The following is a 21316-nucleotide window of genomic DNA, read 5'->3' on the forward strand; positions in this document are numbered from 1 at the left end:
ACCGAGTATGCTGCTAGCGCTGTCCTGATCAGAGAAGAGGAACATGTTAAAAAAGTTGTGTATTATATGAGCAAGAGGCTAGTAGGAGCAGAGCTGCGGTATCCGCCCATTGAGAAATTAGCCTATTGCTTGATTTTATCCTCCAAAAAGCTGCGACCATACCTCCAAGCTCACCCCATCATGGTACTCACTGACCAGCCACTACAACAAATTTTGCAAAAACCAGAAGCCATCGGTCGACTATTGAAATGGGCAGTCGAACTTGGGCAGTTCGATATTTCCTATTTGCCACGAGCCACTATGAAGGGACAGGCTCTAACAGACTTTGTGGCAGAATTTACTGGGATTCAGGATACCGAGCCGATAGAAGAGCCTGAGCTTCAAAGTCAAGCTCCTTCCTGGAAGTTATTCGTAGATGGCTCGTCCAATGAGCACAATGCTGGACCAGGATTGATTTTGGTCACAGCGAAAGGACATAGATTCCATTGTGCAATCATATTTGACTTCACGATGTCCAATAACGAAGCCGAATATGAAGCTCTGCTCCCAGGATTAAGGTTAGCCAAGGAGATGGATATAAAGTCTCTTGAGATCTACAGCGACTCCCAATTAGTGGTTAATCAAATTATTGGAGAATATCAAGCCCGGGACTTAAGATGGTTGCTTAATTGAACAAAGCAAAGGACTTATTGGCACAGTTCGAAAAGTATACTCTCCAGCAGGTACCTCGCAACTAGAACTCGAATGCCGATGCTTTGGCCAAGTTAGCAAGCGCGAAAGATGCTGACACCTTCAACATAGTACTAGTTGAGCATTTGTCTGCACCAAGCATTCAAGCAGAAGAGTCTTCCCTGGTATTTCAAGCAACAGACACATGGATGACGCCCTTCATTGAATACCTAGAGCAAGGAGTGCTACCAGCAGACAGAAACAAAGCAAGAGCCCTCTAGAGGCAGTCGACTCGATTCATTCTGGTCGATGGAGTTTTGTACAGGTGAGGGTACTCAATGCCACTTTTAAGGTATGTTTCAAAAGAAAAGGCCAAGGAGCTAATGCGAGAAGTCCATGAGGGTTTCTATGGAGATCATGCCGGGGGGCAGAGTTTATAAAAAAAGATCCTAAGGTAAGGATACTTCTGGCGTACCATGAATGAGGATTCTATGGATTTTGTTAGGAAATGCGACAAGTGCCAAAGGTTCTCCAAGATACCGCGAATAGCCCCTAATGAGCTTAAACAGATGCAAAGCCCATGGCCATTCGCAGTGTGGGGGTAGATTTGATCGGGTCTTTACCCACAGGAAAAGGCAACGTCAAGTATGCAATAGTTGTTATTGACTACTTTATAAAGTGGGCCGAAGTTGAACCACTTGCAACAATAACGACCAAGAAGGTGCTATATTTTGTGGTAAAAAATATCGTGTGTCGCTATGGGTTGCCAAGAAAGATTGTCTTAGATAATGGCATACAATTTGATAGTGATCTGTTCACAGATTTTTGCAAAAAGCACGGGATTATCAAGAGTTTTTCTTCAGTAGATCATCCGCAAGCAAATGGACAGGTTAAAGCTGTCAACAAAACCTTGAAGCATACCCTGAAGAAAAGGCTTGAAGAAGCGAAGGGGGCATGGCTAGATCAGCTACCAGAAGTCCTTTGGTCATATAGAACGTCCCATCGAACAACAACGGGCCATACTCCATTTTCGTCGGCCTATGGATATGAAGCCATGTTGCCTGTTGAATTAGACCCACCATCACATAGAAGGCTGGCATACGATCAAAGTATTAATAGTCAGTTATTAATGGAATCTTTGGATTTGGTCGATGAAAGGCATGAGCAAGCTCAACTCTGAGTAGCAGCTTACCAGCAAAAGGTCGCTCGGTATTTCGACTCTAAAGTACGTGAAAGAAAATTTAAGATGGGAGATTTGGTACTTAGAAGAGTCTTTCTTAACACCCGCGATCAAGCTACCGGAGTGCTCGAACCTAACTGGGAGGGACCGTATCAAATTGAAGAAGTCCTCCAACCAGGCACTTATAAACTTGCTCGCTTGAATGGAGATCTCATTCTTTGCTATTGGAATGGAGAACACCTACGCAAGTATTATCAATAAAACAATTCTTTTTAAAGAATTGGCTTGTATTAATTTCACTTTTTACAAGTTTATGAACAAGGGTTAGTCAGTCATATGACTAGTCGCTTATAAGTGTAAGATCAATTTTTGATCACTAGTACAAACACGATTGTCCATTTATTATGAGAAATAAAAGGAACTGTGCGCAGCCAGTTATTCTTGCCAATTATTGTATTTATTACAAGTATTTGCTCATTACGTGTGTTGTTTTGCTACATTATCATTTTTATAAGTATTTATTACAAGCAGTAATGTTCGAACAGGTCTTGGTCATGGAAAGTGACCGAGGACCCTAAGCTCCTCAATCACTTGGGGGGCATATAAGGTACTAAGCAAGAAAAACATATCAACAGGCATATGTATACACACGAGCAAAATGATGGAAAGCATACTACGGTACTTAGAGTGTTTTTCAAAATTTTGTTTAAATTTTGTCAAATCAAAACAAAGTGCTATGCTAAGTTCGGTCATGCGAATAGATGTTATAATAAATTGAAAATATTATAATATCAAAATAGAAATGTGTTACACCGCGAGCATTCGTTGCTCGGATGTAACTACTAATTAAAAGAAAAGCTGCCCTACACAACGAAAAATTGTCTTGACATTACGAACTGTGGTTTGTATGTCTTAGTTACAAATAAATAAATAAAGTAAAGAAAATTATTGAGTGGCAGGAGCAGATGGAGGATCGACTGTGGTCTCAGCATCCTCTTCGATGCCTTCAATACCCGTAGCAAAAGAGATCTCAGGGGATCCCTGAGCCTTCTCCTCTTCCTCCAAGCAAGCAGTGAACTTAGCCAGCTCAACCTGTTTTATATGTTCTAGCAAATAATCAAAGTTTTCCTTGGGGTTGCTTTTCCAAAACATATAGAAGCAGTTGAACTCTGCTCCCTTGAACCTCTCCAGATCACTAGTTTGGGTTTTTTCGAGCAATGTGACTCGCTCCTCCAGCTTAGCAGTTTCTTTCCCGCTGATCGCCAGTTCATCTTGGAGTTTGGAGGCCTCTTTGAAGTTCAACACCGAAGCCTCCTTGTACCTCTCTTTGGCCTCAGTGATTTTGGCCAGGGCCTCCTTGTTCTGCTTTAGCTCCTCACCCAGCTTGGCAAGTTGCTCAACATGTTTAGCCTCAGCCACCTTGAGCTGCTTGCTGGGTCTTTCCTCGACAGTCTTAATCTCTTCAACATGCTAGGCAGACATCTCCTCCGACCGATGCCAACCGGTACTCAGGGTCAAAACTCCCTGCGATAAGAGAAAAAGCAAAGTTGTTAGTATGAATAAAAGGGCCAGATAGACAACTAAAGAATAGCAAAAATGGCAACTTACACTAAGTACTTCGTTAAGCGCGCGGCTGAGAATTTGTTCGACTTTCATGGAGGAGATGTTGCTGAAGGCTTCCTGACTGCGCCGATGTTTCGACAGTTTCTTCAGCCTATCGTTGGCCGAGTTGCAAGCCGTGCCCAGGACAGCCTAGGCCTGAATCTTCCCTGGCTGAGTAGGAGGACTTGGGTTATGAGCAGCTAGAAAAGTAAGGTCGACGGGAGCTGGAGGAGGAGTCATTTCCTTGGAAGGTATTGGTGCAGGAGGATCTTAAGTTCGAGCCCTTTTCTTGGAAGGGTCGCTACTGCTTTCCCAGGGTGTCACCTACTCGCTTTCTTTCTACTCGCAGGAGCTGCGACAGTAGGGTTGTTGTACAAGTCGAACACTTCACCAGCAGGCATAACTGTAAGATGGAAACAAACGATCAGACAGTATAAATTAAGTTACTTGAAAAAAGCACAGAAATAAGAACAAGAAAAATTCTAAGTAGCATACCCGAGCTATTATTACTGGTCGATACATTATTTATGGTACTACTACTACAATTACTCTCTGCCTTGAAGAAGTCTGAATTTAAACTATTGATCGTATATTTAAAGTTGTCGTCCCAGTCAAATACATGACAGGGAATGGGAAAATTGTTTAAAAGTGAGAAGTCAGTACCGTTCTCATCAGAAGACTCGAGTATGGGCTCGGGGTATTCTGGAAGGTTTTGCTTGCCCTTCCCATGTTGGGTCGGGGCAGCAGCAACTCGTGGGATGCTGGAGGGTTCCTTGATGGTCACTCCTATTGCCCGCCGTCTCAGGGGTTGTGACACATCTTGTTGCTGCTCAGGGATCTCTCCTCCAGTGGCACTCCCTGCTATAGACTCCCTCACATCCTGGTGAGGTGCCAGAAGGCCGACCAGCCTTAAGTTGCTCTCAGTAACCAGCTCTTTGACACTCTTCTCGATGTTCGTCATTTTGGCCAAAGTTGTTGCCCTTATCTCCATCTCTAAAGTAGGGTCTAGTCGGTACCATGGACCTAAACAACACCAAAGTTCTAAAGATAGTATAGAAAAGCAAGAAGAAATTAAAGCGACTAGTGAGTAAAATATTTACCTCCTCAGGTGAAGGCCAAGTTATCAGCGACCAGGTCCGTTGTAAGAAAGTACTCCTGGAAGTACTTTCCTACATTGGATTTGTAGGTGATGTCACTCAGGAAGGTACGAGCGGACTCTTGGTGGTAGAAGTGGAAGAACCCTGTGTTGTTGTGGTTGGGGTTGGATTTGAGATCGAACAGGTAGTTGATCTCGTGTGGTGTAGGCACAAGCCACTTCTTATGGCTATAAAGGATATAGAGTGCAGAGAGTACTCTATATCCATTAAGGGTAATTTGAAAGGGGCGGGGGGGGGGGGGGGGGGGGGGACCTCAAAATAATTGGCCACCCCTTGGAAGAATTCATGCAGAGGCAAGATAGCCCCTGCCTCGATATGGTACCTCGACTAGGCACTGAAGGCGCCCCCAGGCATGTTTGCCCTCTGGTCGGGCGAAGGTTTGATTAGGGTTATCCTTGGAAGACCGTACTTCTTGAGATAGTTGTTTACCATCCTAGCTGATATGATGCTAGGAGGCGCTACGTACCATTCGACCTCTGGCCTAAGGCTGTTGCGAGGTCGGGCTTTAGTTTGGATTTCTGGGGGGGGGGCAATATTTACAGGTTGGGGATTTGTAGAAGGATCCTCAGTATGAGGGGCAGGCTATTTAGAAGAAGGGTTGGCTTCTTCTTCCCACAGGCAGTATATTTCACACGACCCATGTTCGGTGGACTTGTCGGAGGTCGGGTCACTGGGTTGGTTGAGAAAATGGGACTTCTGAAAACGTCAGTGATGGTTTTTCTTGATCCTCGAACAGCAACACGAGCAGATCGTCGTTGATCGACCTCTCACCTCCCCGTGGATCGTGCATGAAAATCTGGGAACAAAAAAAGGGAGATGAGAATCTACGACCAACAGATAAAATAAGTGGAAGCATTGGGATAACGTTGCTCGTCTTTAAAAGTTAAGATTTTATACGACCAGCAGCATTCTAGCGTAAACACTAAAAACATGTGAACAGTTTGGAAAAACGGATTAAAAAGCGAAAGTGAAAAGTTTTTTCAAGGAAACTTTTTGGCTCCAAAAACAGGCAGGAAAAACCCAATTTTTTCCGAAAACATAAAAATCGATTGAGCCCTAAATCAGTATTCCTACTTCCCACGCCAATTTCTGAGCCTCACTTAGTGTTTTTGCTAATTAAAAATCCAATCTTGTCATGTTACTACCTAAGAGCTCGATTACCCCGAAATCGTTTTTCTTCAAGAACATTCAAAAACTCAAAGCCCGAATATCAGAAAACGAAGAAATTAAACGTTGCATGGTGTAGCAGAGACGAATCGGTCAAGAAACTTACTTGAATGGAAGATTGCAGTGAAATCATGAACGTTGATGCTTGCGGCTAGACGGGCACACCTTGGATCACCAAATTTTTCTGAGTTTTTCTTCCTTTTTTCTTCTGAGTTCTTAAGAAAAAGAAGAGTGATAAAAGGTAAAAAGTGAGAAGTGTGGGTTATTTATATTGATCATGGCACAATTAAAAAGGTAATGATGGGGGTGAGTTTTCGAAATGTCGGAAATTGTGGTAGCCGTCAAAACACTTTTGGGAAACTTCAATGGTCATAATTAGCTACTTTTTCTAAAAGGCACTGACAGATGTGATGGGTCATACAGAAGGTTGGTCGAGTAAGTTTATTATATGTTGTTCGCAGTAAAATAAACTTGGAGGGCAAATGTGTAACGCCTTACTACCTTAGAGCCGTTACTAAGTGAGTTTAAAACAGAAATTGTGCGTTTAAGTGACTCAAAGTGGTTTCTAAAACCAAAAGTGTGATTAAACCAGAGTTTAAGGCTGTATTCTTTTAAAATGGTCAACTTCATTGAAAACGTTAAATATAAAACATCTGGGATCCCAAAATAAGGTTTACAAAATGTTTACAACACCAAAATAGATTTACACTTGATCATCTATCAAAAGAATGGTTAAATACAGCCATATACAAAATGCCCCCAACCAAAGCAGTCGGGCAGGCCGAACATGTACGCGCCGCCCCCACGCTCTCCATACTCATGGCCGGTTGACTGACTCCTTGCTTTTACCTGCCACACGGAGCACCCGTAAGCCGAAGCCCAGCAAGAAAACCCAAATAACACATAACATATGCAAAGCAAATAGCTGGCAATAATTCACTGATACATAGGAAAACCACCATAATAAACAAGTACGGCCATGCCGCTCCCAAGGCCTTACCAAAGCCTGGAGTTTCGGTTCTTACCGCGAGGATAACTCATGTATCCCTTGGGTCCCACCCTGAATATAAGCATCCCATGTGCTGTGTTACTTTCGGCCCACGGCCGCCCCGGCCTATGCCGTACCCGGCCTCTGCCGCTCGTTTCATCATAATAACACATATAGTACATTCAAAATAAACATTCACACACATCATGGTTCATTTAAGGTTAAGCATTTGCACGTAATACAATCCGGGGCCACGCCCTACAATCACACAGTGGGGCCATGCCCTAAACTCGGGTGTTACGGTTTTCTTACCTTTAGATTAAGTAGCCTTGATCAATCTGACTCCTTGAGCACGATCTTACCCGAGCCCTAGCGCTTACCTAAGCAAAATCCACAAGTCAAAGTCATCACCAATCCTCAAGTCCAAAACCTAGCCTCGGGACTAATCCCGAGCCCCCGGGAAGTCCTAAATCCCCAAAACAAAGTGGCGGAATCGAGCCCCGAACCCTAGGTCAAAATCCCTTCACAAAAGCCCAAAAATCCCCTCTGTGAACAGTGCAGCGCTACAACGCTCAAAAGGTAGCGCTGTAGCGCTACAAGCAGAACCACCCTCACCAGACAGGGGCTAGCGCTACAGCGCCCCCTGCCTAGCGCTGTAGCGCTAGTTGCAGCACAGCAAAACCAAAAATCGCATCTTGCGATTTTCTTCCCCCATTTCGAACCCAAACTTGTCCAACTCTTTCCCAAGCCCAAAAACAAACATATATACACCACACACTCATCCCAAGCACCCCAAGAACTCAATCCCAAGCTCAAGCAACCCACAACTCAAAATCTAACCCAATGAACCCCAAAACCAGAAAAATCAATCAAACAACAAGGATAGGGTCTTAGAAATCATACCGTGGGTGGAATTTCGACCTTGAACTGCACCCTAGACCTCCTTGGCTTGCACCTTTACAACCTTGACCTGTTTTCCCCAAAAACCCCATCCATTTAGCTCAAAAACACAGTTCAAAACCAGCAAAACCCTAAAACCGAAAACCTCAAGAACTTACCTCAAATCTCTGATTTGATCTTGCTAATCTCTTGCAAATCCACAAACCTAGCTTACCACTGAGCTTCACCTCAAGAAAAATCAAAGAAAAAGGGTGGGAGAACCACAAACCAAATCTTCAAAGCCAACCCTTCAGCTTTCCCTCTCTTCTTTTCTCTTCTTTCTTTCTTTCTTTCTTTTCAGCCTAAAATTTTCTCTACTAAATCCACTAAGTATAAAGGCCTCCTTTATTTTATCTCTTGCAAGCCTAATGACCAAAATACCCTCTCTTGTCAATTCTAAGCCTTTATGTCCATAAAGGGCATTTTAGTCATAATACCCAAATTCCCACTAATTCCTCAAGTGTTCCTAATAATTCCCGTTCGCTACCCAATGCCTAATAAATCACCAAATACATTCCCAAATTCTCGATTAACTCCCCAAGCTTAACCCAAGCCTGGTACAGGTTCCCGCTTTGACTTCCCGCTAACCCGCTCGTTCTAGGATCGTCTCGAGTCATAGATCACAGGTATCAACATAGTCATGCCCAACATGGCCAAATTACAAATATGCTCAATCAGGTCTACATGCATATTAATTCACATAATCATGCACCACAATTAATCACATAATCATAAAACGTGCACTAAATCATAATCATGCATAAAACCCATTAAAGACCCACACAGAATTCCATTATGCCCTCCAGGCACGCTATCTCAGGCCTTAAGCCTTAATACCGAATTTGGGGTCGTTACAAAATGTTTACCCAAAAAAAGACTACCTGATGACGTGGCAGAATTAGCCTACACGTGGGATACACTTGATTGTTTAAGTGAGTATGATTTGATCGACCATCGATCATAAAAGAATTGGCTCATTAGACATTATATTTATGGGAGACCAGTCTGGTCGTATCTTTTCATTTATTTCCTTCAGATATGTAATCTTATAATTACGTATTAATTGCGATTTCCATTATTATTTAGATACGCCTGTATTAAATGTAATTAAGGCCCATCGGCCCATGTAGAACTCCTTGAGCCTATAAATAAGAATTAAAGGGCTCAAGAGAGGGGACTTTTGTAGACTTTCTAAATGTGAGAATTCTAAGAGAGAAAGATAGTGTTTTTATCCACCATAATTGTATTCATCTGAAAGCTCGTGAAACTCGTGAACCCTAGTTCATTGATCACAGTTCTTGAAATTCTACATCAATAAGAACACTAAGTGGACATATGTTGTTACCATTTTATGGGGGTCGAACCACTATAAATCTTTTTGTGTCGTTTATCTTTTCATCTTGATTTTATCTCATTTCTATCATTTTACTTGACTCTGTGTCGTTGACCAATTCAAGGGTCAACAAAAGGATTAATAGAAACTAGGTTGTCGTTCTTTATATTGGATAACCTATTACACTATCAATAGAACCTTAGAACCCTAGAGAGCATTTTTGCTCATCTCTTCTCTATACCACAACTGCCCACCTAGAGAGAGAAAGAGAGAGGAGAGAGAGAGAGAGAGCTCGTGGAAGAGGGGAGGAAGAAAGAAAGAAAGCAAGAGGAAGATGTAGTTAGGGATTTCAAAATTCCTAAGGGTAAGTATTGGTTCTTAGTATTGATTTCATTAGTCTTCTTCTTCCATTAATTCTAAGAGTATATTTTTGTTTCTTCTTCTCTTTTCTTGATGTGGGTTTCGAAAACCCTAGGTGTGTTCAAGAGAGTGGCCATAGTTTTTGGGTCTTTGATTTCTATCAAGAGAGGTAATGAGAATTCCTAGTCTTTTTGTTGTTTGATTGTTGTTATATTTTGATTGTGGCTTTGTAATATTGGTTTGTATTTTGACATGATATATGCATGTTGGATCTTTAGTTTTGGATGATTTATTGTATTGTTGTAGAATAGAGATTTTATATTGAATAATGAAATGGTATATATAGTTTGATACTTGCATTTTAGAAACATGTTACGGATCTCCTTGTTTTGTTATGGGTTTGGAAGGTTAGTTATTGTTTTGAGCATATGGATTTAGGCTAGGGAATGTTTTGGAAATCATGATCTTGTTGCATGTTATTGCTGTAGGTGTATTCTTGTTTTATTAGGAAGCATGTTAGAGTAGAAATGTGTTATTTCCATATTTTGTAACCTAAAGTTTCTTGTAAATTTTTAAGAGTTTTATGTATGTATTTATTTAATTATTTGAACATATTTTTATGAAAGATTAAAATGGGAGCATAGTGGTTTAAAGAGACAATGGCGTCTTATGATAAAAGTTGAAAAAATTGATGCTAAAGTCATGATAGAGGTTTCGGCCATGGGTGTATATTGTGGCCTAGACTTGTTTGAGTTAATGTTGTTAGTTTTGCATATTTAAATGTGGTGTGATGTGCATATAAGCATGTATTTCAATTTTATGCTTGCTGATTTTGTTATGACTTCTGTGGAAATATATATAATTTTGTAAAAGAACAAATTATGTTTTGTAATTCACATTTTAAAACAAAGACAAGTAAAAGGGGTACATTTCACATAAAAATATGTATTTTTCTTTCATCAAATACATGTAGGTTTTTTTGTTTATAATTTGAGAAAGAAACTAATTTTTTTTTTTAAAAAAAATACTTACAAATGGAATTATTAAAATTAGTATAATAAAATACTTGCTGGAATTTTCAGTTTCTTGAAATAAAGTTTCTTTTTAATTAAAAATAGAGTAAATGATTGTTAAAATATCCAAATTTTTTAAAATATTACACTTTTATACTAATATTTTTTTTCACGTAAATATACATAATGTTTATAAAAGTTGATTTCTGTGACTACTCATACTAATGGGCCTGAGATGGAAAGTTTTTTATGAGATGTGGCTTCAGTCATGTGTATTATACTTATTTTAATTAAAATATATTTTCGATTAGGAAAAAAAATATTTCTTGAATTAATTAAAATAGGTAATAAAACGTTTGAAATCCCTACAATCGGAAAAAAAAAAATGGAAATACAGAGAAGAAAAAAAATCTCATTTCAGATAAAAAAAAAACAACAAAGAGAAGAAAAAAATCAAAGCTTAAATATTAGTGAAGGGAGTGAAAATGTCTTGGCTCCATGATATTGGCGAAGAAGCTCCTGGCAATGGTTAGTTTTATTAGATTTCTGGTTCCATGATACCCATTGTACAGGTTTCGAAATAGTATATATATGGTTTTTTTTGGTTGTTGAGATTATAGGCAGCTTTGTATTATGCATTTGGTATAATGGGTAGTAGTTATGAGTTGTTGCCATAATTAGAATTTGATTTCTAGGGGTGGGGTTTAAGATTTCGAAATGAGTATATCAGCTAGGTTGGTTATTTAATTGTATTAGAAAGTGAGTCTTCAAGTTTGACTATAATGCATGTGGGATTCTTATGTCTATTTGAATATGCTTTGTTGTAAGTTTGGGGGTCAGTCTCTGAATGGATTGGGCAGTGTGCTTTGTCTTTCAAGAGAATAATACAAGCACATGGTGGTTGTCTGTGTCTGACTTATTCTACCAAGGACATGACAATGAAGATGCAGTTGAATATGTTAGTGAGGATGACTTGTATAGTCTTCCAAGTTCAGACGGTGAGGTGGATCCAAAGAAGAAAAGTAAGAATAACAAACAATATAACACTGAAGCTAGCATGGAAGGTTTCAAATTCAATTTGGGAATGGAGTTTGCAACTGTGAACCATTTTAGGACTACTTTGAAAGAGTACTTCAGTTCCATTAATAGGGAGTACAAGTGGGTGTTTAATGACAAGAAGAGACGTAGGGCAAAATGCAAGAAAGATGATTGTGGTTGGGTGATGTATGCACGTGTTCAACTGAAGGACAACACTAGCTTCAGAGTGAACACAATGGTTGATAAACATGACTTTGGATTGGTGTATAATAATAAACATGCAACTTCAGCTTGGCTTTCAAAACATTTTTTGGAGCACTTCAGAATCAATCCTAATTTAAAATATTCTGGTTTTATGGAGCTCACATCAAAGACTAAGTTCTCACATACTACTTCTTCGGTATTCTACGGGGTGAAGAAGAAAGCTATGCAGATGCTTGAATGGTCAGTAAAAGAACAATATGCCATCTTAGAGGACTATTGCAAGAAACTTATACACACAAATCCTGTCACCACAACTTTATTAAAGACAACAATGATAGATGGGAATAGGGTGTTTGAGAGAGTTTATGTGTGTTTAAAAGCTTGCAAAGATGGTTTCAAGAAATGATGTAGGCCATTAATTGGCCTGGATGGCCGCTTTCTAAAGGGACAATTCAAAGACATTTTATTAGCTACAATTGCTATTGATGCAGCAAATGGCATCTTCCCAATAGCCTATGTTGTTGTTGAGAAGGAACACACTGACAGTTGGACTTGGTTTGTAACTTTGTTGAAAGAGTATTTACAAGTGGACAACCTAGGTAGAATGACAATAGTGAGTGACAGGCAAAAGGGTTTGGAAAAATCTTTGTCCACTATGTTTGCGGAGGCAGAAATCAGATTTTGTGTTAGACATTTGCATGACAATTTTAAGAAGGAATTTCCTGGTATGGTTTTAATAAAATGTTATGGGCTGCAGTTAGAGCAACAACTAAGGCAGAATGGAAAAGGGGAATGGATGACGTTAAAAAGGTAAATCCTAAGGCATACAAGTGTTAGCAAAGAAAAAACCAGAGGAATGGACAAAGTCACACTTCAAAGTGGGGGTTAAGTGTGACATGCTCATAAATAATTTGTGTGAAATTTTCAACAATGCTATCCTGGATGCAAGGGACAAAAATATTATCACACTCCTAGAGAAGATTCGATTTTGGTTAATGACCATGTTTTGTTCTAGAAGAGAGGGAGTGTCAAAGTGGAATCAACCTGTTGCAAAGAGAATTTGTGACATCATTGAGAATAATAAACAAGTTTCTAAGTATTGCATTCCTACTAGGGTTGCACAATACAAGTTCCAATTGAAAGTTTTCACTAGTGAACATTTGACAGTGAACATTGAGACTAGAGCATGTAAAAGATATCAACTAAATGGTATTCCGTGTGGGCATGCTCTAAGTGTTATTTGGAAAACGAATGGAGATATTATGGAGCATATACATGATTGCTACAAGAAAAAGGCATATGCAGCAGCCTATGAAAGTGTCATAGAGCCAATGTCCAGTCCGGATGGAGGACACTAGGTTGAATCGCATTCACCCCCAGTTGGTACCAATATACCTAGAAGACCAAAGAAATCGAGAAACAAAGAGGCACCTGAGCCACCTGCAGATGCAACAAGGACAAGATGGCTTGGACAAGTTAACCACTGTAGTAATTGTAAACATACAAGCCAAGAGGAACATGTGGCAACCCTTTAGTAGTCGAGGTAAATTGTTGTTAACTGAGTTGTCATTTTTTTTCCACTGAAAATGTGGTCTAGTTGTTCATTTTCTGCTATGAATTACAGCAACCCAAGGAAAAAAAAAAAAAGAGGAAGACCACCCAAAACCAATCCACTTCCTGAAACTATAAAAAGGAAAGAGCGAGCCAAGAGACAAAAGGCTAGAGCCAAATATGGTGCATCTCAGACAACTAATGGAGGGGATGATGCATCTGCATCTCAAACAACTAATGGAGGGGTTGCTGCATCTGCTTTTAAGCAGTACTGAATACTTTTGTTGCATATGCTTTGATATTAACACTTATGTAATGGCCTAATATGTTTACCGAATAGTTACTGTCTTGGCCCTTTTTAAATGCTTTTTGAAATGTGTTGCCTTTTTATATGCTTTTTGAAATGCTTTTGAGCAGTACTGGTATGTTTTTTGAAATGTGGTAATTATAAACATGAATTGGCAACTATTTAAATGATGATTTCAATGTTAATGTGTTTTCTATTAAGCTGATGACAACTATGATTAGTACCATTAAGTTGTTATTTTATTATTGCTATGATTAAACACTATAAAATTATTAATGCATTGGCAAGTTTATTCACTAACAAAGCTTATCGAAACTGTAGCCAATATTGCTTATAGAATGGACTCATTTTCTTCTCTGCATTTTTTTATTTGGTTCAGTTTTCTTGAAATCTAAATGATACATGCGGCAACATTGCAATAGTCTAGCAATTATTTTACTTTCATGACAAACTCAATGATACAACTTGTTGACTTCAATTGAAATGAACACATCAAAAATCAGCTACAATACAAACACTATCATTGAAATACCATTCAAGTTACACAAGCAGCTATCCACTTTCTAAATGATACATGCGGCAACACTTCAACCAAAAACAACCACCATCATTTTCTTCATCAACAAAAATCCACTTTCTAAATGATACATGCGGCAACACTTTAGCCAAAAAAACAGCCACCATCATTTTCTTCATCAACAAAAATTCACTTTCTGCCTCCTGCCTTGCATTCAAATGAGCATAAATTTCAATTTTGTGTTCCACATAGTGCTGAAGATAAGATATCATGCTGAGACATTGTAGGATAGAAACAAGGGAAGAAAAAAGCAAACCCATAATACAAACCCTTCTCTCTAACCAAAACAAGGAAAGAAAAAACCAAACCCATAATACATTTTAGTCAAAATTGAGGATACCCATTTCGAAATCTGAAACCCCACCCTCACAAGTCAAACTTTAATCACAATAACAACACCTAACTACTACCCATTACAACAAACCCATAGTACAAAGTTGCCCATAACCTCAAACCACCAAGAAACCATAAATAGCAGAAGTCTAATGAAACTAACCATTGACAGGGGCTTCTTCGCCTGTATCATGGAGCCAAGACATTTTCACTCTCTTCTCTACGTAGTCCTCGTTTTCCTATGCCAATATCAAAGCTTTTATTTTTTTTCTTCTCTTTGTTATTTTTTTCTGAAATGAGATTTTTTTCAACTTTGTATTTCAACTTTTTCCCGATTGTAGGGATTTCAAACGTTTTGTTACCTTTTTAATTAATTCAAGAAATAATTTTTTGCTTGTTAAAAAAAGATTTTAATAAAAATAAGTATAAAATACATGACTCCAACACAGAAGCCACGTCATCAAAAGTTTTCCATCTCAGGTCCGTTAGTAAGAGTATTAATGGAAATAAACTTTTAGTAACATTAAGTATATTTACCTTGAAAAAAAACAAAGGTTATAAAAGTGTAATATTTTCAAAATTTTGGGTATTTTATCTGCCATTTAATCTTAAAAATATAAAGTATATGCTCAAATAATTTAAGTCCTAGATTTTATACATGAAAAATGTGTTTTCTACACTTTTAAAAAATGTGAATTCTCAATCTTAATAATGCAATTTTTATTTGTGAAATAATTAATTAAGTGATGACATTATATTTTGTTAAAAAGAGAATAAGTAATCTTTATTTGAATAAAATGGAGTGTAAATGAATTTTCCCAACCTATTAATTACGACTCATACGAAAAATGTGGTAACTTGAGATATCATTATCTTTACAAAGTTAAATATTTAATTATTATTTATTTTAGCTTCTTGGTAGAGTGAGTGAGTGTCAAATTGTTCAATAATAATTAATTTTGTTAAATTAATTATTTTGCTAGAAAAGAAATAGAATTGGGTTATATATTTTGTTTTGTTTTATTTAAGATAATAAATGCTATTAATGTTTGGTAAATAGAAACTAAAACAAAATAACTCTTTTATTAAATTTTGAGTATAATTTTAATATAGCATTGCGGTATAAGTCAAGATGGCAACATATTTTTTTATTTAATAAAATATTATGAGATTGCTAAAAAAATAAAGGGACTAAAATGTACCAACTTCTACGCGTGTTTTAAGAACATTCTCACGTATGCATGTCACGTGCAAGTTTAGTTTTATGTTAAAAAATACGTCAGTTAAGTAAATGTACATTTGTTGTTTGACATTCTTTGAGATTACATTAGCAAGATTGAGATTTTCCTTATATGATTTTATGTGTGATTTTGTGATTATGTTTGAGACACAACCTGTGTCATGTGTGCATGGCCCATGCACACATGGGTTATGTTTGTTGGGTATGCCTAGTCTTATTATATATTGAGACAAATGTTTGGTTGTGATTGTAGGCTCGTTGTGAAGCACACCCCTATTTATTTTGTTTAGACTTGAGGTAAGGAAGTTGGCTAGAATTTCTATGAATTATGTCATGAAAGGTATAAGTTATTATGTTATGAGATGAATGAGCAATTATGTTATGAGATGAATGAGTTATTATTTTATGAAATGACTGAGATATTATGTTATGAGATAAGCTGCTTGTATATGTGCTTGTATGTTGTATGAAAAGCAGTAGGTTGTTAGTGTGTTGAACGCGACACAACAAATGAGTTACTAAGAATATGACGTAACTCGTATGGCGGATGCGCCAAGGTTATTCAAGGACCTATGTTCATGTTTACCGCATAGAGGAGGTTTTACCTGTTTATGCTTTTGCTAGTTACCTCTTGATGTGACATGGACAATAGGGGTGTCATGATCACATGATGTATGATTATGCTTATGTTTATGAAGTCATATGATTACAACATGAATATGATATGATTATGATTTATTATGCTATGCCATGAGTTTACGATATGTATGTAGATTGCTTTGTGTTTATTGTTGATTGGTGTATTTTGTTTGTACTTTCTTACTGGGCTTTTAGCTCACCCCTTACTTTCTCCTTTTCAGGTAGGCAATATGGTTTCTCCTTGGCAAGCACAATCACGTGGGAAGTTTTGATGTCTAGGCATGTATGATGCAGGGTGTCCTATGAGCGATTAACGATCAAGATGAGCGCCAAAAAAGATTATAAACTTATATGTTATGGTTTATGTTTTATTTACATCAGTGAGACTTATTAATTTTATTTTTATTCTCATGCATAAAGACACTATATTTTTATATTAAAATTGTATTTTTCTAATAAATATGAGTTGAGCAGCATTTTTACAAAGTAAATAGATTATGGCGTTCTTACACCACAGTAGAGATTTCTCTAATTTTCTCATTTGTTTATTTAATTAATAATTAAGACAATATATTTATCCCAAAATAAATATCAGTTAATTCAAAATTAACTTTATCTTAAAATACCAATTTTAAATAAATAAATATCTTATTCTATATAAGATAATTATTAATGTATCTTTATATTAATCCAAACATGATTAATATTTATTTTAACCTATAGCTTTTTTAAATAAAAACTATATAGTTAAATAATTAATTAATTGATAATTAATCAATTGCCCATAATTATCACATAATTATTTCCTTGCCCTGGAAAATGAATTCCTTTGAATTAGGTCATTCTCTGTAACGCCCTGGATAGCCAAGACCGTTACACTGTGTGTTTACAAAGGTGCAAGACTTGCTAATCAAGTCGTTTAGTTAGAAACGTGTTACTGAAACTATAGTTGAACTAGGGTTAAAAGATTTTGGTCACAAAAGTTTCATTTCTTATAATCAAACATTTTTACATGGGATCCCAAAAGTAGTAACGTTAAAAGACAGTTTACAAAATTTCAAGATAAAAGTATAGTTACTAGCCACTCTAAGGGCAAAACAGACAATTAGGCTTTTCTCGTCCTGTACCACTCCTCGGTCGTGGCGGTCGATTAGCTAACTATGTACATTCAGCCCCAAACCTCTCCATCTCAGGACTGGTCCACTTTGCCCTTGCCTTTACCTACACCACGTAGCACCCGTGACCCAAGGCCCAGCAAGAAAACACAGTAACATAGCATAATCATCAAACAAACAACCAAATAACTCATACAGTATAATCATATACTCATCAATCCAAATATTCATAATAATCAAGTATTCAGCATACCAAGTTCATCATTTCATACTAATAACCAATTCACATATGATAACCAGGGTCAACGCCCTTAGGCCGCACCCTCTATTTATCCCACTGACTCCGGCCGACTTAAACTGAGCTCAATGAATATCAAGCTGTCCTCAGCTACCAGTGGTCGAGCCGCGCCCTGTGCGCAAATATTGATTTCGGCACTTAGGCTGTTTATCACATGTCCCATGGCATAATACCATCTATGACATCTTAGCAGATATTGGGAGCTCTTAGTCCCAATACAATCACATAACCGGGTGTGGTTTTCTTACCTTTAGATTCCAATAACTTTGTTCAATTCAACCCTCAAGCACGATCTCATCCGAGCCCTAGCGTACACCTAGTCACATCCATAGATCAGAATCATCACCAAACTTCAATCCCAAAACCTAACCTCGGGACCAATCCCGAGCCCTCGGAAAGCCCTAATTCCACCAAACGGGGTGGTGGAATCAAACCCCGAGCCCCCGGGCAAAAACCCTAGGAAACCCAAAAATCCCCTTCTGGGAACAGGGTAGCGCTACATCACCATAAAGAGGGTGCTATAGCACTACAAACAGAGCCAATAGGCACCCAGACACCCAAGCCTAGCGCTGTAGCGCCCTAAGGCTAGCGCTAGTCACAGCACAGCCAAGACTCAGGTTTTCCCCTTCGAACTTCCTCGAGCCAAAACTCTCCAAAACTCCTCCAAACTTCAACCATACACCAAAACAAGCCTACCAACATATATATCTCACCCCACATGACCCAACCAAACAAAACTCAACCACATGCATCATCAAACCAAGAAAAAGCCATGACTGATCTTTGAAACTCAAAAACTCAACAGAAAGCAACAAAAACTTCAGTATTCAAGTGACCAAGTTCATAATTTCTTACCTTCAATAAAGGAATTCGACCTTAGGCTATCCTCCACACCACCTTAGCCTTCACTCCTCAAAAACTCATCCTTAATTCCCTAGAATTCCCATCAAAACTTAGCTAAAAAATCCATTTCAACACCAAAAACCAGAAGCTGAATAACAACCTCAAAACCTTACCTCAAATGGATGAATAACCTCTACCAACTCCTCAAGCCAAATCAAGGACCCTAGTGTTGAGCCTTAGCCTAAGCCCTCTCTGAATTTTTAGCTCCAAATTCCAGAAAAATTGGTGAAGAAAAGCCTAAACCGCATAAGAGAATAGGCCCTATTTTTCCCTTCTTTCTTTTCTCCTTCTTTTCTTTTCCTTTTTGTTTCTTTTGTTTTCCTTCAGCTTCTCAAATATTCTACACATTCCACTAAGGCTATAAAGTAGTATAACACCTATCTCTGATTTTAAACACCAAAAGACCAAACTGCCCTACCAATTAAAACTAAGCTTTTAAACATCTTAAGGGCATTTTAGTCATTACTCCCAATTCCCGCTAATTCCTCGAGCGTCTCTAATATTTACCGCGTACTTCACAAAACCTAACTAATCACCAATTAAGTTCCTCAATATCAAAATAGACTCCAATATATTTCCTAAATTCCCAGAAATACCCCCAGGTTTGCCCCGAGCCGGGTATAAATCCTCGCCGTAACTTTTTCGCTAAACTGCTCACTAGGATCACCTTGAGTCACAAGCTACAAATATATCCACATAATAATGTGGTCTCAACAATTTATCACAAATATTTACATTTATACCCTCAACGGGCCAAAATTATGAATATGCCTTTATAACCTAATCAGGGCCTACATGCATACTAATACACATAGTCATGCATCACAGATATCCAAATAATCATATAACATGCTTTTAATCATTTAAATTACATATAATCCAGTTATGCCCTCCCGGCACACTAATCAAGGCCCTTAAGCCTTATTAGTAAATTTGGGTCGTTACATTCTCTCTACAAATCTTTCTTTTGACATTATTACCCTTGACATTGTAGGAGAGAGGTGATCTGGGGATCATTGACCAATAATAAGAAGCTCCCATAAACTAGATTATTAATTAAACTCTTTAATCTATTATTCTTATTTATTAATTTCATGATTACTCCACTATAAATATGGAATTACACTCTAAGTATTTATAGAATTATATTTACAGAGTTTTCTCTTGTAGTCCATTGATATAATCAATAAATGTAGTATGTCATCCATTTGTTGGTTTGTCAATTAGAGCTGGTCAATATTACTATTTTACCCTTCTAATTACCTCTTGATCCTTAAGTACCATTAATTCACGAGCAAATAATTAATATATAATCATATTATAGATTTGAGCTCAATAACTATTCAATTCCAGAATTAATCGTTAAGGGAACCAATATTTGATCCGTTAGGAAAGTATAGATTCTATTATTGTAAATCATGTTCCCAGCCATTCATGATATTGAATCTCCAAAACAAAAGCCATTAGCCTCATTATACTAAGAAATCTTAACGAGTGAATCAAAAGATCCAATAAACATAAATAGAAGTTCATGAATACTCAAATTTAGACAGATCTAAAAATGATCATATAGTATGATAAGAATTAAATCTGTATGTCAAATGACAAGTTTATGAAGATAATTAATTCTTATCGGTCCTATCATGTATAATCTCTATTATATACAACACCTTTACTAAGATTTCTATCCACATTAGTAATTTGAATCTAGATCACTCGCATCCCGTATGCTTAGTAAACCGCACTAGTAACCATTCATTAAAGATTTCTTACTTTAATATGTTATTGACAATTTTATTCATTATATATAGTCTTAATTCTCTCGTACTAATGCAAGATCATATTCTCATGAATGAATAAGGAATTTTATTGATAGTATTATATAATTAGTTCAAACATTAATTATAACATTCAAATATAATAAAATTGTACTTTTATTTTAATCAATAAAATGTCTTTACATGTATTTAGGGCATTAATTCTAACAGTTAATTATTTGGCCTCTAAACAGTTACCAGGAGACCTCACACAAGCTCAAAAGAACAAGATTAAGCACGATGGCAAGTTTTATATTTGGAATGAGCCTTATTTATGGAAACATTGCATTGATCAAGTCATTCGAAGGTGTGTTCTCGAATCTTAATTTCAATCCATGCTTGCTTTCTCGCATTCTCGTGCTTGTGGAAGTCATTTTCGACCAAAAAGAACAGCCCATAAAGTACTTGACAGTAGTTTTTATTGGCTTACAATCTTTAAAGATTCATATGCATATTGCAAGGCATGTGACTGTTGTCAACGAGTTTGTAATATGACTGCTAGGGATCAAATGCCCCAAACTCCCATACTTATTATTGAGATTTTTTATGTATGGTGTATTTATTTTATGGGACAATTTCCATCGTCGTTCGATTTTGAGTATATTCTCTTAGCGGTTGATTATGTGTCCAAGTTGGTGGAATCAAAAGCAACTAAAGCAGATAATTCTAAAACAATGATTGAGTTCATTAGATCGAATATCTTTGTGAGATTTGGCGCTCTAAGGGAAATAATTAGTGACTGGGGAACTCATTTATGCAATAAAATTGTTGAAGCTTTATTTCGGCGCTATGAAGTGACTCATAAAGTACCCACTGCCTTCCATCCACAAGAAAATGGCCAAGCCAAGGTCTCTAAAAGAGAAGTCAAATCTATCATTGAAAAGAC

General features: G+C 37.5%; 1 protein-coding gene and 1 long non-coding RNA gene across 2 annotated transcripts; one reads left to right on the forward strand and one right to left on the reverse strand.

The window, feature by feature from the left end:
• The first annotated feature begins 10931 nt into the window (after nucleotides 1-10931).
• On the forward strand, nucleotides 10932-13605 carry LOC133829091 (uncharacterized). Its single transcript, XM_062259020.1, has 2 exons — nucleotides 10932-13193; nucleotides 13275-13605. Exon 1 carries the CDS (start codon nucleotides 11256-11258, stop codon nucleotides 12054-12056), a length of 801 nt encoding a protein of 266 aa, XP_062115004.1. The 5' UTR covers nucleotides 10932-11255; the 3' UTR covers nucleotides 12057-13193; nucleotides 13275-13605.
• Nucleotides 13606-13930: 325 nt separating this feature from the next.
• LOC133829090 (uncharacterized) lies at nucleotides 13931-14851 on the reverse strand. The gene is made up of 2 exons (XR_009891519.1): nucleotides 14582-14851; nucleotides 13931-14232 (listed from the first exon to the last, which is right to left on the reverse strand). It is a non-coding gene; the product is annotated as an uncharacterized LOC133829090 (long non-coding RNA).
• Nucleotides 14852-21316: the final 6465 nt, after the last annotated feature.

Source organism: Humulus lupulus, chromosome 4, assembly GCF_963169125.1.
Source record: "Humulus lupulus chromosome 4, drHumLupu1.1, whole genome shotgun sequence".
Lineage (NCBI taxonomy): Eukaryota > Viridiplantae > Streptophyta > Magnoliopsida > Rosales > Cannabaceae > Humulus > Humulus lupulus.

Excerpts from the sequence above, each read along its gene's own strand:
- LOC133829091 (XM_062259020.1), top strand. The coding sequence starts at position 11,256 with ATGGATTGGGCAGTGTGCTTTGTCTTTCAAGAGAATAATACAAGCACA.